Source organism: Cariama cristata, unplaced genomic scaffold, assembly GCF_000690535.1.
Source record: "Cariama cristata isolate BGI_N322 unplaced genomic scaffold, ASM69053v1 scaffold42268, whole genome shotgun sequence".
NCBI lineage: Eukaryota > Metazoa > Chordata > Aves > Cariamiformes > Cariamidae > Cariama > Cariama cristata.
The window spans coordinates 21,293-37,235 of NW_009631436.1; the positions used below are offsets into that span (position 1 = coordinate 21,293).

At 39.4% G+C, this 15,943-nt stretch overlaps 1 protein-coding gene across 1 annotated transcript in view; it reads right to left on the reverse strand.

The window, feature by feature from the left end:
- Positions 1-15,943, reverse strand: part of LOC104166114 (ankyrin-3-like) — a gene marked incomplete at its 5' end in the record, with an annotated part of 43,771 nt that overhangs the window by 15,920 nt on the left and 11,908 nt on the right. The window contains 8 exons of the mRNA XM_009705940.1: positions 930-1,127; positions 4,811-4,909; positions 5,651-5,749; positions 6,261-6,458; positions 8,473-8,571; positions 9,852-9,950; positions 12,670-12,768; positions 14,793-14,990. Of these exons, the coding sequence (XP_009704242.1) occupies positions 930-1,127; positions 4,811-4,909; positions 5,651-5,749; positions 6,261-6,458; positions 8,473-8,571; positions 9,852-9,950; positions 12,670-12,768; positions 14,793-14,990 (1,089 nt within the window). The remainder of the gene's footprint in view (positions 1-929; positions 1,128-4,810; positions 4,910-5,650; positions 5,750-6,260; positions 6,459-8,472; positions 8,572-9,851; positions 9,951-12,669; positions 12,769-14,792; positions 14,991-15,943) is intronic.

The window sequence follows — 15,943 nt, forward strand, 5'->3', positions numbered from 1 at the left end:
GTGTGGGGGGGGGGGGGGGTGTGTCGCGGTGGGAATCAACATCTGCAAGAGAAGCTTCCTGAAGGAGGGCCCAAAAATAACCAAACTGTAAAGTCAGAAACAGGAAAACACAGCAGCCTTGTGCAGATTCACCCACAGCCTCAGAGGACACTGTGTCTTTCTACCTGCTGAGAATAAGAAATATTTTCCATGAAAAATTTGTCTCTTGCCTTTGTACTTTAGCCACATAAATCCATACTGAAACCACACTGTACAACATCTCTGATGTCTAGCGGGACATTTAAAGAATTAAGGCTGCCCATTTGCTAGAAACATTACTACAGAGCAGACTTAATAGCCTATAAATTCATACATACAGAAACTAAAATCTACCAACTTCCTTTTCTTGCCCCCAGGAGAAATTACAGCAAAAGTCACTGTGCTGTAAGGAACACCCACTGGGGAAGAAGAGTCACTTATATTAATGAACAAAATCTCAGACAAATTTGCTGTTATTATTCCATAAAAAAAAAAAATCAGCTTCCCTTAACAAGTTAGTTATTACCACGGCTTAATGGGCAGGCATATATCTAGAGGCTCATAAATGACACACGCCAACCCCACTAACTGCTGCCGGGAGGAAGACATTTTCTCTCAGGGCATGTTTTGGCAGACAGGCATAATGTGGAAGGAAGGGAGATGGATTAATAAGTTCCTCTGCACCATGTGCTTATCATTAAAACTTGGGTACTATGAAATACAGTTCATTCAATGCGACATGGCATGCTGCATGCTGCTCTCTTTGCTAGAAGAAATGATGTGTATTCAAACACCTGCAGTGGTTTTCAAAATGTGCAGAATCACAGTGGACAAAATTTAACTGCAGGTCCCTATCCTTCTCATCACCATGTTTGTTTATTGCCTTAGCACCAAGCAGAGGGAACACTTACCTTGTTGCTGAGATTTACATTAGCATTTCTAGTAAGAAGCAGTGACACCATGTCCACATGGCCGTCCTGAGAGGCAAGATGTACAGGGGCGATACCCTGCCTGGTTACAGCATTGGCATCAGCACCATATTCCAGCAGTGTAGTTGCTATGTCCATCTGGTTTTTCTTGGCAGCTATGTGCAGTGGTGTATAACCATTCTGTCAACAGAAAGCACTTCATTGCAAGCTACTCATTAAACAATATGATAAATCACTTTCCTGAACCTACCCAACTCTATGAAAGTAAGTCATTAGTTCTAAAAATTCTTTCAAACATAGTCAAATACATTATTAACTAGTTGTACCACTAAGTGTATCAGAGCTTTAAATAATCTGGTTTTGAAAGTACTGCTACAAATAGGAGGATTCTGAAAGAAACTTTCAAAATTGGGAAAAAAAAAAATCTTTTCAGAAGAGCACAACCTATAGCAATAGGAATTTGAGTTTCATTTCACAGACATTTGCTACTTTTTGTTAAACATACATAAAATCTTTAACAAACAGAAGAGCAGGATGTGTGTTCATAACTCAGAACAGCTGTTATTGTTTGTTTTTCTTCCCAATTTCCCAGTGTGAATAAAAGCATTATGTACATGAAATATGGCCTTTCTTGCAGCATTTACCCTAACCTTACTGACAGGCTGGTTTTGTTCAGCTCAAGGGAAAATTAAAGCATGTAACTTTAGAGTCTTTCATTCTTTATTTTTTATTCCTTTTAGTATGTGTACCCAGTGAGCCCACTACTGAAAATAAAACTGCAGTATCTATTGCATGATAAAATTTTATAATTCTAAAAAAGGATAGATTTGGTAGAAAAATACATAAATGGATATAAAGAATAACTGATTAGCATGCAAACACCAACACACTGACTAAGGTATGACCAGCTTTTGGTACAGATTACAATGACCGTTTAATCAAGAACTTTCTGTCGTTCAGAAATGTAGTAGCCCTCATTTTAAAGCAAATGGCAAATATGCACTTGTATGCATGTGACTAAGGAAGAAGGTGGGGGGCGGGGATGAGACCCTAGCTGCATAAACCATTTCGTACAGTATCATAAGTACCGTGTACATCTCAGATTACACAGTCCAATAAAATCTATCTAAAGGCACAAAGCAATCACCTGGCGTGGCTCCTCCCTGCGCCCCACGGGGAAGCAGGGCTGGACTATATGGGAAGGCAGCACACAACAGATGCAGCGCGATGCAGGTAGCAGCAAAGAATAAACACAGAGGGGCACACAAACGATTACAAGGGAGCTTTAATAGTAATCTAGAAGCGAGAGACACACAGCACTAACTCCATGTGGAAAAGGTTCTGGAACCTTCAAAAATTCAATTCAGATTCAAGTCAGACCTTAGATACTAAGATACTTCAAAATGACACCTGGGAAACACAGTGCCACAATAAATAAGGGAAGCATACAGCCACTGAATTTTCACTTTGAAGATAAAGTGCTTCAGGAAAATAAACCACAATCCTCTCCCTTAGACTTCCTGCATGAGACTGACATGTAAAACAGCCATTGCCACAGGAGCACTGACTAAATCCTAAATATTACATGCTAAATCCTGAGTATATGCTAAACCCTGTGTATTTTAAATGGAGCTCATGTATATTTTGTAGGATAAGAAATGCAGTTTTGAAGCCTTTTCCTCAGAAATTGCTTTCAGTGGAATGGAAGGCAGCAAGTTCCCAAGAGAAGGCAGAAAGAGAGCTGAAAAATAAAAGCTGAAATTCAGCTCAGTCTCAGTCTGCAACTTCTCCTCATAAGGGCTGTGCTCTGCCACTACGCATAGATACAGAAGGGAACGGAGAATTCTGGAAGGAAAGGTATTGGGTTATTCTGGCTGCCCGGGAAAAGAGGTAAAAAGGGAAAATGGTTAAAGATGAAGGAACAGAGAAAAACGGAGGCTTTGGAGGCAGGGAGGAGAGGAAAAAAAGCATTGTAGTGGATGCCAAATTAAAATTAGGCACAAGCCTAATTTTTGCCTATAAAAAAGAAGAATTGTTCATCAGAATAACTGTATCACAGCGCTGTACGCTGACATGGCCACTTCCCATAGCCTTTCATCGATCACTCTTCAAGGCAAATGCTGCTGGACCAGGGTACAGAGCCCCTCTTAAGATCAGTGTTCAAGACAGGAGTGTCACAGGAAAAGCAAGCGCTGATGAAACTAACTGTGGAGCGAGTGACAAGATATGGCATAACACATTCATTTATTAGACCACATTTACAAAAGAAATGGGAAATCATCTGCTGTTACCAACATCATCTTTCAGATGACTGCACAGTGGGTGCCTAAAGCAACAAACATGCTACCGTTAATTTTATTTAGTATTGATGCTCTACTCAGTGTTGCTGTGGTTCACTTGCTGCAGAATACTAATAAATGCTTTTTTTTAGGAAAACTTACAGCTGGCATGAAGGCCTGAAGTGGCAGCTGCAAAACTGTTCTGTTACAGATGGGGAAGCTAAGGTGACCTGACACATGAGTTTGTGTAATATTATATCATAGTTTATCGTGCTTCCACCTTGGTTTGGACTTCCCAAGCCCTTGGCTGTGGCTGCTGCAATCCCTGCCCCTACAGGATGCACGGCTTCCACAGGCAGTTTCTTTCAGTGAAAACTGGGTCAGTGTCCTCTCATCCTCTTCAGAAGGCCCTTTCTTCCCCACAGTGGCATTTAAAAGTGCTGTGTTGCAGTAGTAAAAGATCAGAGATCACTGCAGTTCACCTCCTGGGGCACTGCTCTGGCAGATTGCCACTATCGACATTATAGATTTTAAACTGTGCTGTTGCTGCTGGCTATCCATGTTTATTTAACTTTTCCTCTCTTTTGCACTATAAACTCTGGGATCTCCTATGTATGACAAACTCCATCCTCTTCTTTAGCCATGCAGAAGGCCTCCAGTGTTATGGCTGTATTCAGTCATGTGTGAGAGGATGGCAATCAAGGAGAGCTGTCTGTCTATCTATGATACTGGCTTTTCCACTAGATCTCTCTTTTCCACAGTGTTTTTCTGCAGTGATTTTAGGAATGTATCTGGGTTGTTTCTTGTGAGGTATTTACACTGCACTTACCCCACTTGAACCTATATATGCTTCCACCCTGTTTTACTTATTGTTGCTGTCCAACTATCGATCATTGATCCATACTTAAAACTGGGATCCACAAAAGACATAGACACTTTAAGCTTCTCTAAATTTTTTCTTCTACTCAGAAATAGAGTACATTTAAACATCTATTCTTTCACATCCCCGGAAATCTTACACTATGTGTTGTCTTGCCTACAGTAAATTGCAATCAAAGCAGGGCTGTGACTAGCAGTTTTATTTTCTCACCAGTCCATTTATACTGTGGTGGAAGTACTGTGAAGCACATTAATAATTACATACATTGTGCTGAGAAACATATCACACCTCAAAAGTCACCCTGTGGCACAATACAGGAGAATCATCGCTGTGTAGCAAGGCACTAACTCCAAGCTTGCCCTGCACAGATGTTAAGATGCAATGATAGAAAGTTGGTTGGCTTGGAAAGGTGCTAAGGAGACCGAACAAGTGAAAGCAAGGCTCAGTATTCACTGAGGTGGAACTTTACTGAAACCAGAGATTTTAAATGTTTCTACACCTATATTTGCTTTTTTATTGCTATTTTATTCACCTGCAGAATTATTCTAACAGATTTATGTGGTTGTGAGACATTAATAAACAAGGTCACTGAGCCCCGCGTAATCGCAAGCATATACAGCACAGCCTAGAAAGAACTGAGGTAAACAAGGAATAAAGTGACACAAAAAGCCCAGGTATTGTTCCCCCAGAGTGGCCACTTGTACCTTGGCAGATGCGTGAGGTGAAGCTCCCTGGTCCAAGAGTAGGAGTGCCACTTTTTGATTATCGTAGTGTGCAGCTACATGCAGTGGTGTTAAACCGCTCTAAAAACACATGCAGAACAAACAAGTGCTGTTACAGACCCTCTCCAGGGAAAACTTCAGAGTTTGGAAAATTGGAGTAGATAAGGTGAAGAAACACATTTGTTATGCATTCATGTATCTAGAGTCTTTGATAACTTTAGAATAAAAAAATAAAACAGAGATTTGAAAATCCTTACTGAGCTGTGAAAGCCTTTTTCACTTTTCCCAGGGAAGATGAACAGAGAAGCACATATCTGTGCTGCCCCTAGGACAGAGCAGGTAAGGAATTTTGACCCTGAGGTCACACCCTCAGCAATGTTTTTCTTTTACTGCAGTGGATAAGTAAACTGTCCCTTGGATCTGTAAAAATCCAAGCTGGGCTGATTTAAAAAGCCTGAGGTCCTACTGGGCTTTGCCCCCTGTCATGAGACCTGGGGGAGCAGAGCCAGCCGCCTGAATGCTGTGATAAGGACTGTAAATAGTCTGGACAGGAAGGCCAGAATGCTTTGTCTCAATTCCCCTGGATAGGTACAGACAGGACATAATTTTGTTGTCAATTAATGACAATAAAAGTCACTTTTGTCAAGATTTGCTGGCTCTTGGCAGTCCTAACAGGGACTGGAATTTTACATGAAACCCATTCCAGTTAAACCCAGGCTATGGATATTAGTGTGATGGTAAGTAGGTAGAACGATATTATTAGAATATTATATGCATTTAAGATATTTGCTGTGCAAGCAGCAGTGGCTTCTTCTGTCCTACCTTTCCAGAAGCATCAGGAGATGCACTCTTCTGAAGCAGGAGGTTGGCTACCTCAATTTTCCCATATTTTGCAGCCACATGTAGAGGAGTAAATCCTTTCTGTAAGAGAGAGCAGTTATATAGCAGCCTTGTGCACTCTTTCTCAGGGTAAGGTTTGTCTTTGATCCACAAGGATACTGCTGTTTCCATCCATCCCCTTACACAGTCCTGAGTACAGGCAGCAAGTCTGCAGATTCCCAACTGCCGTGGCAGGTTTGGATGCCCGCCCTTGCAAGGCAAAGCCCTATCTACATTAAAACAACTGTAAAAAGGGAAGAGTCAGTTCCTTTTTTCACACCACCAAAGGCCCAAGGACGAGGCTGGGTAACAGCTTATCGACTCCCGTCAGGAATTTCTGCCCTGCATTCCTTTCATTCTGAGAAAACGAATGTTTGATCACTGTGATACGTTATACATCAGGCTCTGAGGTAAAAGCATGAAGCTTTGTACCCTTTTAACAAAATGTGGCTCATTCTTACATTATTTGTATGCGTATATGACTCTTGCAGCATTTAATTCACAAGTAGCACTTGCTACAGGTTTGAAGCTATCACTTTTGCAACTCCCTTACCTTGGTAATGATAGATAAAGATGCACCATGATCCAGAAGAACTGAAGCTACATCTTCATGTCCTTCTCGAGCAGAAAGATGCAGGGGTGTGTAGCCAGACGTCGTAGCCGCATTTGGAGATGCTCCTTGCTGTAGCAGCTGCTGTACTATATCTGCTTTTCCCAGTCGAGCAGAAATGTGCAGTGGCGTTTGGTCATCCTAAACATAAACGAAACAACACAGTCCTACACAAGAAAGCTAAGGCTTGTATTTTGACAGAAAATATTTGCTCAGATTCTATCGCTTTTCAAAACTGCAGACAAGCATTAACTCTACTGAGGTCTTACCTAGTGAATATTGCACGCTGGCTTTCTCTTTGTCATATAATAAAGATACCTTGTGCTTTGTTGATGCATGACATAATATTCCAAGCAGGTATGTAATCCATAACAGTAAATAAACTGATCAATTTTCTTCTTACTCTGGGTTTGCCTCACTTTTCTTTGCCACTAAGGTGCATTGTTGAATTTGAGACCTTTCTTAAAACGTAGTGAATGCATAGCTCTATTCTTCACATCTTGATCTCTTTTATGATTCCCAGCAACATTTAACAACTCAATCCGTTGTTTGGGATGACCTGAAGCGTCTAGCATAATATTGCCTAGTAGCTGGCATTAAGTATCATATTTTGTGCTTTTTTACTGGTGAACTATTTGTTTGATACTTTGCAGAGAACTTTACAGTGCATATAACTGAAGATAAAGCATGGTGCTGAAATCCACTGTCATTTTCCCACTGCATGTTCAGAACGCAATAATTCTAATAGTTTTCAAGTGCCCTGTCATGAGTTGTGTTGTTTATTTATTTTCCTGCAGTGAAAATACTGTGGTTGTTCGTGATCTTGTTCTCAGTGTCTAATAGATAATTTCTTCCTTATTCATTATTTGGTTTTGTATTTTTGTCCTCCCCATTCTCAGTTGTGCGATCTTTGGATTAAGCACACAATCACAACAGTATGGCCAAGAAAGCCCATGACTTCATTTTTTCCTGTTCCTTATAAATCTATTCAAATATCTTTCTGTCCCCATTTTTCCCTGCTGAATTTCCTACCTTTTGTGCACCGCTACTCCACATCCTGCAGCATAGTTCTGGGGTGTTCTCTGCTAGGGACACTTCTGTCCATGCCCATCCTACACCCGTGATTTTACACCTTTGGGTGGTAGAGGATGAGAGAGTGTCAGGATGTGAATGCTGCTTCTCTGCAGGGAAATTCGCCTCTGATTGGTGGAGAGCCTTTATGGTTCTTGAATGTTTTCAGTCTATGCCTGTGCTTCTGAGCACGAGCTGCTCACTTTCAAGGCTGTCTTTGGAGATTTAGAGACCACATGATTCACTTCTATTGTCAGACTGCTTGCAGATATGAAGTGTATCTGCTATAAATATTTAGCCGTAGTTCCTTCTAAGTAGATATTCTTACTAGTAACTTTATTTGTGAACCAATTCACAGATGATAATTTCTCAATGAAAAATAGATTTCTTTGAAATTGTATTCATTTAATCACTATTTGAAAAAAAGAAGTTTTCCTGGTTTTACCTATTAAGACTGCTATTTACTGCACCTATTTATCTCCTTCCCATGTCTGTCTCTTGGAATTCTTTTATTTCCATAATTTTGTATATTTCTTCAGTGGCTCTTGATCATTTCTTTTTCCTCCCCTCTTATCTTCCTCAATTGCAATTGTTTTTATAGGGTCTGTTCCTTCTTTCCAGCCTATGCTACATCCCTTTATTGTGCCTCCTTACTTTCAGAGGTGTTCTTTTGAAGTATAATTATTTTGGAATGTATACAGGTTGATGCTTTAGGGATATGACAAGAGACACTAGCAGCCTAGACTTTACAGCTTTGCAGAAATAAAAGCAGATTTGAGGCATTTCTCCCCCTCCTTGCTTCCCACTCCAAAACAAAACTCTTCAAACATGTAATAGTTTATACTAAAAGCTGACAAAAAACCAAGCATGGTATCAACTTGACATCTCCTGACTTCTCTCTTACACACAGATCACTCATGACTACAGTAAGAAAGTATATAACAAAATATCAGTGGTCATTACGCCAACGCCCTTGGCTTCATCTCCCTTTCTCTTCCTGAAAGACACATGCAAGACGAATGTGATTCCTTGCTTTGTTAAATATAGATAACCTAGGGTTATCATGCCTGGACCATCACCTTACCTTAGCCTTAGCCTCCACCTGGGCTCCATTTTGTACCAAGTATCGAACGACCTCTGTTTGGCCAGCTCTGGCAGCCATGTGCAGTGCCGTTTCTCCTCTCTAGTGTGCAGCCGCAAAAAAAAAAAAACACCAAAAAAAAAAAAATTAAAAACACACTGCAGGAAAACCAAACCCCAATGTGTTTCATAAATACAAAAATATTGGTGACCCAGTTCAGCATAATCTCCACTAGAATATTTTGTAGTAGTTGTCTGTGAGGAAGATGGGAGATTAAGTCAATATTTGACCTCTTAGCTGTATGCTACAAAGCAGTGTATTTCAGTGTCCGTTTCCCAACACAATAGTGCCTTTGTCACTAGTCTTTTGTTGAAAGGATACAGTGCAATTTTTGTATTTAATAGCATTTTACTGCCTGTGTTAAAAATGACTCCCATTTAAATAGAGTCTAATTTAGTCAAACAAAAAATTTATTTCAAATTTTGTATATTCAGATACACATATATTTGGCTTTCCTCCTGCTATGCCCCTACTATCATTTATTATCTGACAAGCACTGAAATGAGTGAATAAGAGGAACAGAAATCATTACTGAGTACATTAAGACCATGAAGCCTTAGATTAATGAAAGGCAAATACAGGGAAACCAGAATAAATTCAGGAGGGAAACTGCTTTCTACATTTTTGGACATCAATGTGTCTTTAGGTACAAACATCTGCTAATTTACAAATGGTGTTGCATTTTTATATAATCTAATAGAATTAGCAGATGAAGACTTTAATAAAAGATTGTCTTCTAATTGCACCTGTGTATGGAAGGTGAAAGGGAGGTTTTGAGGCCAAACTGGTGAAAAGAATGAACAAAAGTCTACTTTCCTCCCATTTCCCAACTTTCTAATATCCATCTAACAGTGACTTCAGTTTTTATACATGTCCTGGGAACCTTGGGGCACACAGTGCACATCCAGTAGAAAAGCGCACTTGTACGGCTGTATGGACACAGGCAATATGTCCCGACAATCTGCTGCAATCTGTTGATAACAGCAGAACTTTCCCTAAATGGCAGGCCCCCGGGGTCCTGGGAAAGCAGTGTTCAACAGTCAAGTACACATCTCAAAAATTACATATGAGAAGCTACAGTATGTTCTCAATCTTTACTTCAGAAAGAGAATAGAGTCTGGTTAAGGTCAGCCTCTTTTGAGGTTTCCTTGACCTGTCAAGCATCTCCCAAAGGCTGCACTTTCCCATACCTCCAGCAGGAGCCACAACTGCTATGGAGATGGATGGTGAACACCAGAATTAGGCGTTTCACTACAGTGATGCTCCCAGATATTATAATGTATTCACAGTCCTGCCATACTGAAAGGAAACCTGTTACTCACCACATTGGTAGTGTTGGGTGATGCTCCATGATGCATTAGCTGCGATACAATATTTACATGTCCCATGAAGGCAGCAACGTGGATTGGAGTTAGGCCCGACTGAAAACCAAACCAAAATCAAATTTAAATATCTGCTTCTACACTCCTTTACAAGAGTGCCATGGGGAAAAAATAAGTTATTCTAAAGTGAGTAAATCCATATGCTTGCTCTTCTGAGAGGATCTTATCTTCTCAAAAGCTTATACACATGCTTTAAACTAAAAGGCACACAGAATTGGAAACACCTATGAGTATGATTCCTGAGTAAATATAAAAACATTCTAGAAATTCAGTAATTCTTCATCAAATAAAATCAACTACAGCTAAGCAAGATTTCTTCCTTAAGTTTTTGCTAAATATCATTTTGGGCCAAGGGGAAAAGAAAAAAAGGTAAAAACATTCCCGGTACAAAGATAAGACTTTCTGGAACATTCAGCTAATGCAAAAGAGATGCAGTGTCCATTGTCCCCACCGAATCCAGTTGCTTTTGGATGAACAAAAAGGTCTATTGAACTTAGTGGTGAGCTCCATCCCCACTGTTTTTCCAGGAGACAGGGAATTCAGAACTGTGGCATCCAGCCAGAGAGGCACAGGCACAAATGACACAGGCTAAAGAGAATTCCCTCTTCTCCCAGGACCTTGGGACACCATCACAAATCTGCACCACTGCCCTTATACAAGATATAAAACCCCAACTGGAGAGAAAGAGAGAGAGGGAGAAGGGGCAGGGCATGACCTCAAGGACTTTGCTTTAGAAATCCAATCAATGGTTAATATTTCTCCACACAGAATTACCCTAAAGCCTCTTCACAGCAGTTTCTGCATAGCTGTACCGATGGTCAGACAGAGGCTCCAGAAGAGGGGTTTGCTACCAAGCTGAGAAAGCTCAGTGGATCTCTGGAAATCCCCTGATTTTGGTAGCTTCCCCAGAGATGTACACAAGTCCCAGGAGGGTAGGGGTGAGGAAAACACACTTTTGTTCCTTTCTCATGAGCAGGAAGGCAGAATAACTGGTTGAGTATGTTATTTCTTTTTGCTGTTTCACGTAATTTAGTAAATGCTTTTAAGATATGAGACTGCAGGAAATACAATGCATGTGTGTAATCTTTGACCATAAACAGTAACTCAAACTGCAGAGATTCAAGCCTGCAGCTGAAAAAAAAAGGTGCAGTATATACAAATGAAAGTATGGAATCTACCTGGAAAACAGAATTTAGCATAGAGAAAGGTAGCAAGCGTTACCTTTAATAAACAGTTTGTATGCAAAAATGACTATTTGTGACATTTGCTACTGTTTCCTCTTGTTGCATTTGCATTGTTTATTCACATCGCACAACCAACACTTGTTTGCTCTCTGATTTCTTTGGGGAGGAATACTCTGAAGCTTTCTGGTCAATTTGTTTTGATGGCCAGATATAAACCTTCTTTCTGACTAGAGAAATAGCAGCTTACAGGTGGCTGCTGAGTACCAACTCCTAATTCTGCCTTGAAAGGTTTTTACCATACAGACAGCCAGTGAAAGAGGCAGGCAGGAAGGTAGAGCCCTGCAGTAAAGTACCACAATGAATCTCAACAAATGCAGTCAAATGTGGTTTGAGATTATGTAAGATCATGGTGAGACAGTGACAGGAAATAAAGGAAGAGCTCTTGCTTTTGGAAAGTTTTTGCTTGAAAAAGCATTTCAGAGGGTACAGATCAGACTGTTAACCTGGTTCGCTCACATTAGACAGTGTAGTTAAGCGTTGCTGTTGCTTCTATTGTCTTAATTCTTTGCATTAAAAGGGACAAAATGGAAAAGATAGTTTTTCTACTTCCACATTGACTGATTAGTATAGAGGATAGGTATCACATCTTTTCTGTTAAGGTTCTCTTTGTGCTTCTCACTCATTTGCTAACGTGACTTCAAATTAGATTCTGAAAACTGCATCTACAACCCCTATGGGTTTTAAAAACTAGTCTGGAGATACACGAGCTATAGCAAGGGCAGGTTGCCTTCTATCTCAAGAAAGCCAGGAAGGGAACTGTATGGTTTGCTACTGAATAATTAGAACAAAACCCCATGCATCAAATGAAACTCCATTTTGGGCAGATGAACTCCTCCCAGTTGTACTTCATTTAATCAATGGCATTGTTTATCTTTTTCTATCTTGGTTTCTTCTGCAGTGGTCATTCATATATGTGACCTTCCCTCCTAACTTAGTAGGATATACAGAGACATAGACAACCCAATTTTTCCATAGGTCCTTTAATTAATCTCTAAATTGTGCCAATAACTGGGTGTAGACTATCTCATGCTGGTTGAAGTAATAGCATATTGATTTCTGTCTGGCTGATTTGTGATGACCTGTGATGGTGGGTGAATATAACTTCTGTGTGGAAAGCCAAAACAAGGTCTGAATTAAACCACCTTTCAAAATAGGACCTGAGTGAAGCACAGTCTTCACACCTTGATCTCTGTAACAGGATGAATTTCACCTTCAGTGCATTAAATTACAGGCAAAAATTGGCAGAAATGATAGATCTTTTTTTAAATTTTAAGCTGTTACATTTCACTTGTTATTCCCACCGTATTCTCAAAGTATATCAAATGTTTGGGTGTTGTGATCCATTAGGGCAACAGATTTTATCATTCAGTTTTATTATATGGTAATACTTAGTTGAAAATAATTGTTGACTTGATTGCTACATGGTCTTTCAGAAATATTCAAATATTAATGGATATAGTTCCAATGAATTTTGTAGGAAAAATAAAGACAAATGTGAAAAGACCACTTCTTACCTCAGTCACAGCTTGAATTGATGCACCGTGCTTCAGAAGAAGTTCCATTACTTTTATTCTGTTCTTCTTGCAGGCAATGTGAAGAGGTGTGAAACCATTCTGTAAATGAGAAAGAACATACTTTTTAATACTGCATATCTCATTAAAAAGTAGAATTGGTATGGAATTCACATAAAACATTCTTCTGTTTCAACAAAACACCTGTAGATTTGTTTTGGCTTCACTAAATTTTTCACGTAAAAGAGAGAAAAAACTTCTAAAATGAAAAAGAGATTTCATATAGCCAGTTTTAATTATGAAATATATTGCCCACTTCAATAAATATATTTTTAAAAAAATTCTCAGTTCACCTAGAACTATAAAAAAGTTCACTTTTGCTTAGCATATTCACTGGTAACTGGGTGGGGGGGGGTTTGTTGGAGTTTTTTGGGATTTGTGTTTTTTTTTCATTGATTTTCTTTTGACTTTTCAGAACTGCTGGCAAAAAACAAGCTTACCTTTACAAGTTCTGGCATTTGGATCTTCTTCTAAACTAATCTTACTACTTTTTTTTTTTTCATTCGTCACCTGCCAGTTTACTGTAATTACGATTATTTTGCCCCCTTGTTTAAAAAAAATCGTGTGTGCAGCAGAGTGAATATTTAAACCTACCATCTTATTTAGTGTGAGATGATACAACAGAAAACAAGTTAAACAGGAAAATCAGCTGTCCAGAGCATCCACAACTGGTACAATAACATCAGTGCACTGAATGCTGATGCCGCTCCGTATATTCATCAAAAGAGCCTTTGCAGAACAATTCTGAAAACAGCTGACAGAACTGGTCCCTCAGATCTGATCAAAATTAGCCTTTTTTTTACCTGCCATATAGTAAAGAAAATCATATGCTTTTGTAACGTGAGGTCACTACAATTGTCTGTTCCAGTTAAGTGTGAGCAGCTCTCAACTCTCTCCTTAGCAGTGGACAGTGTCCAGGGTAAGCTCCGGTGTGTTTCAGGGAAGAGTGAGCTTGAGCTCCAGATAACTGCACTCAGGCTCCTTCTACTTAATCATCCTGAGTGGGGATCAGGACAGAACAAAAGGAAACACTAAAAGATATAGGGGAAAAAGAAATCTGTGGCTAGGTACCAGACCAATGAGAAGCCACTGCCAGCAACTCTGACAAGCTAAACCTAATGATGATTTGATTATTTCAGAAGGTGAAAATAAATATTACAGGCCTACAAGCCTCCCCACTTGCTGGTTATAGTGAACAAATTTATCATAATACCTTGACCAAAGACACCTGAAGACAGGTTGATCTGACACAAAAACCAGAAGGGCTGAGAGAAGGAAATCTATGCAGCCTGTGCTGTTTTCAAGAAATTCAATCCCACCTGGCTTGTCAGGGTTTCAGGAACTCACATAATATTTCAGGAATTGAATGAATAAGTAGCATCAGGCTGTGAAAGCAACAGTCAGCCCAATTATATCAGAATGTAAATTTGTTTGAAATGGATATTGAAGAACAAATCAAAAAGACATTTTAAAAACAACGGATTGCTGGTATAATTTTGAACAAAATGCATTAATGCATTCAGTTTGTATGCAGTTTAATTATACTAACAGATTTTGTTACTGAAGTTGTTTTTAAAGTAGAAAGGCATATGACTCCATCGACATAATTATAAAATACCACAAATATTCATTATGTAACTCGTTCCTACTTTTTACTGTTTCACATCTTTGAGAGCTAATAAAAATTCTCTCAGTCTTAAAGGTTGCTGATTATTTTCTCTTTACAAACATTTAGAAAATGAGAATTCTCACCATACCAAAAACTACAGAAGTTACATCTGCTGCTGCTTCATCTATTCAGAATTATAACAAGCTACCAGGAGGCAAAAGTGCTCTAGTTACTCTAGAAATTAATAAATCACTGTTGACTCTCTGTAAGCAAAGGTCTACTCTGATTGCATGATACATTACTAACACTTTAAACCTCGAGCATCCTCTCTCGGACTGTAGCATTACAACATATCCTCACTGTCAACCATCAGCAGGCAGAAAATAACTCTCAAATAAGTCTCACCAGAACTTTGGAAGAATGTTTAGCTGTGAATAGTAACCCGCTGCGTACTCACCAGTGCTTTGGCATTAGGATTAGCTTTCTTGTCCAAGAGAACCTTGGCAACTTTGTAGTGGCCACAGTGGGCGGCAACATGCAGCGCTGTCAGATAGTCATTAGTGACGTCATCTACAGGCACGTTGTGCTGAATCAGAAGCTGAACACAGTTTAGATGATCTCCTTGTGTTGCCATGTGCAATGGAGACAAACCATTCTGTGAACAAAAAGACCCAACACCGATGGGTTATAGGATGCTCAGAGAAATGAAACTCCTCCACGTTATTCTTAGAGCATTTGTCGTATGAAGAATTTTACAAGCCCAGAGAGCACTCAAAATAAACTTAATGTGCTCAGTGTAACAACGAGGATTTTTACTCCAGCAAAAGCCACGTGGAATTTGGAGCTTGTTTGGTTAGAAATGTAGGCAGCTCTACGTTAAAAAAACTAGTCATCCCATACCAGCAATGCTCTACACATAGCTTATTTCAGCCAGCATAACTTGGATAAGTTTGTCAAGTTAGATGAGCTATGTGAAGAACAGCACTTTGTGACTTTTAATACCCTAGCCAGGAAATTTTCTGATTTTAAAAGCTGCATTAAACTCACCACTCTAATGTAGCCTGCATATACTAGGCATGAGTGAGCAGGTCAGAGCATCACTCAGTAATCACTACAACCTTCCCTCATCCCTCCACTAGTGTATTCCTGAATTTGGGTTGCACACACACCTTACACCACTTTACACACCTGTGGAGACCATTTTTCCCAGTCAACATTGGTACAACAGCAAAAGTTTCAAGTGCAACCAGGCTACAAAAATCTGAATGAGAGCACCATGATGTGACCTACTAGCAGTAGTGGTAAAGCTCTGTTTCATCAGGGAAACATCTCAGAGAGATTCTGGTTTAGGAACAAAACCTATACCAAGAATTGTTTCTTGCAGTGCTTGTAATAGTTAATCAACAAACTGCCACCAAATATTACGCTTTCAGAGTAAAAACGCAAGAAAAATAATTCTCAGAACTTTAAAGGACTGACTCTATTTCATCATGAAAGATTAAAAATATGCCAGAGTGAAAGAGGTCTTGTTAGCAGAGGTGCATAAGCTTCTTAGATAAACCTTAACACACCCTTTTTTTTTTTTTTTTTTTTTTTTTTTTTTTTTGT